Below are 2,649 nucleotides of genomic sequence, written 5' to 3'. Positions count from 1 at the left end.
TCCTTTGACATGAAGTTTATTACTTTAGTTCTCAGGATATTTACATGGAAGAAAATATAAATATGTAAATTGTTTCCACTGGTTTTCTGCTTAACTTAGTTTAGTATGGAATGGAGAGTTGATTTTAAAAAGTGTTATATTTTTGTCAAAGATATATACAAATATTTTAAGGAGTTTTTTTTAACCAAAAACTTCAATCTATTAACATTCTAGAATAACCATAACTGCAAATACCTTTGCGAACTGCTGAAAATATCCACATTCAAATCCACAATTTTGTGACTATTTAAGTAAAAAGATAGCTAATATTAATGTGAGGTATGAACATTTCTTTTCAACATTTTTCTCAGTGAATCTATTACTTGTTTGTTTCTAAGGCTGTATATCATTGGATTTAACACGGGAATTATGACAGTATAAAATAAAGCATCCATTGTATCTTGATCATCTCCTTGAGAAAATGCAGGATACACATAAATAATGACAAGGGGACCATAATATAAAGACACAGATAAAAGATGGGCTCCACAGGTGGAAAAGGTTTTCCTTATACCCTTTTCAGATTTCTTTTTTAAAACTGTAAAAAGGACTAGTGTATAAGAAATAAGAATAATCACAATGGTAAATGCCTGAATAAACCCAGCAAAAATAAAAATCATTAGGTAATTAATAGAAGGATCAGTACAGGAAATTTTTAACAATGGTATAACATCACAATAAAAGTGGTGTATTATGTTGGAGTTACAAAACATTAACCGAAATAAAAAACCTTCATGGATTAAGGCATGAATAATACCACCTATAAATGATAAAACTACTAATTGTATGCATAGTCTATTGGTCATAATCACTGGATAAAGTAAAGGTTTGCAAATAGCTACATAACGATCATAAGCCATTGCTGCCAAGAGGAAACATTCTGTGGTTACAGTGATTACAAAGGAAAAAAATTGTATCATGCATTCAGAGAGAGATATCATCTTGTTTTTGTCTAAGAGGTTGGCCAGCATCTTTGGAGTCACCGTGGATGACATCCAAGCATCCACAAAGGCTAAATTCCCAAGGAAAAGGTACATGGGAATGTGAAGATGAGGGTCATTCCAGATGAGAGCAATAAGACCAAGGTTCCCCACCATGGTGAGGAGATATATCACCAAGAACAGCAGGAACAGGGGGATCTTCCACTGCTGTTCTCGTGTAAGTCCTGAGAGAACAAACTCTGTCAGCAAGGTTGCATTTGCCTTTTCCATGTCTTCACTGCTGTGCCCTGAAATGGAGTGCTAAAAGTGAGAAATAAATTCAGAGTCACGAGGGGTTTGTTTGTTTGTTTGTTTTTGTTTTTGGTGGTACTGGGGTTTCTGGGAAACCCTTCTACCTCTGGGCTACACTCCCAGACCTATTTTTGTATTTTTATTTGGAAACAGGGCCTCTTAAGTCAGCACGGCTGGCTTCGAACCTGCGCAATCCTCCTGTCTCTGCTTCCCAAACACAAGGATTATAAGCGTGTGCCACCATGCCCGGCTCACTGAGGTTTCAAAAGAGAAATTTTGTAGGGAAAAGTTGAGATAATAATTACCTTTACTACATAGGCAAAATTCGTTTTAGGATACTAAAAAATAATTCAGTTTATTAGAAATATAAGAAGTAATAAAGTATGAGAAAGTGTGAGTCCTTCAAAGCTTCTGTTAAGTTTATTAGATACTATTGAGTGTGGTTTGAAATTCTGTGTCCTTGACAAGGTTCAGGATCTAGAGAGAATAAATATGAATGACTGGATTATAGACTGAACTCAGTGTCATATGAAGGAATTTGAATTTTATGCCTCAGGAAACGGCCTTGTAATTAGATGTTTTAAAATGTAGAGTACTTTAAAGTTAAATATTTGGTATTAAAAAAGGGAATAGTGGAGTTAGGAAGACTGATCAGGAAGCTCTTACTCTTGTCCAGGATTTCCCGAGCAAGATTTACAACTTACAGGTGTAAGGGATGTTTGTGCACAAAATGTGAATTATGAAGTATTACTGAAAAAATACAGTTAGTAGTTAAAATAAGGATTCTGTAATTTAAAATGACATGTCATTTGTGGTGATTATACAATGAAGAGATAAATTAAAAATCACTCTGAAGATAGTGTCACCTGAAATCAATCTTATATTAGGTATTGAAGGTTGGTCAGTGAAGGGGAGAGCAGTCACTTGCTGAGTGGATAGTTAATCATCAAAATAAACCTGAGAGCTGCAGCTAATTGCCAAATCTGTGGAAGGAGTTTTTTCTCTACATCCAGTGGAGATGTAGGTAAGAGTGTGAGTCTACCAGACACTAAGAAGAGTAGTGACTTGGTGTCATTGGGGAGTAATGAGTTACCTACGTGTCAGATAGTGGACATAAACCAAAATAGGGAGAAGAAAGACTATTGAAGAGTTTATATTAAAAATTTATAACATGAGGATATGTCATTTATTAGATGACCACATCTGAACCTTCTTCCATGACACATTTTTTTTTTGGATTGGCAGATTCTACTATACGTCCAAGAAGCGTAAGGTGTCATAAATGACCCTAGCACCTAGATTGAGGGAACTTGATCTAGGTTTGCCCAGGAAAATTCATGCATAATGGACTAGAAATATAGAGAAAGAAAAACATATG

At 35.0% G+C, this 2,649-nt stretch overlaps 1 protein-coding gene across 1 annotated transcript; it reads right to left on the bottom strand.

Moving 5' to 3' along the window:
* Positions 1-308: 308 nt before the first annotated feature.
* Positions 309-1,250, bottom strand: LOC308263478 (olfactory receptor 5H17-like; the record flags this gene model as incomplete). Its single annotated transcript, XM_080696494.1, has 1 exon — positions 309-1,250. One exon carries the CDS (start codon positions 1,248-1,250, stop codon positions 309-311), a length of 942 nt encoding a protein of 313 aa, XP_080552620.1.
* Between the last annotated feature and the right edge of the window lie 1,399 nt (positions 1,251-2,649).

The sequence above is a fragment of the Muscardinus avellanarius genome (assembly GCF_963383645.1).
Source record: "Muscardinus avellanarius genome assembly, chromosome: 5".
NCBI classification, from domain to species: domain Eukaryota; kingdom Metazoa; phylum Chordata; class Mammalia; order Rodentia; family Gliridae; genus Muscardinus; species Muscardinus avellanarius.
The sequence above is the reverse complement of the archived record's forward strand: the minus strand, read 5'-3'. Positions and strand labels throughout refer to the sequence as shown.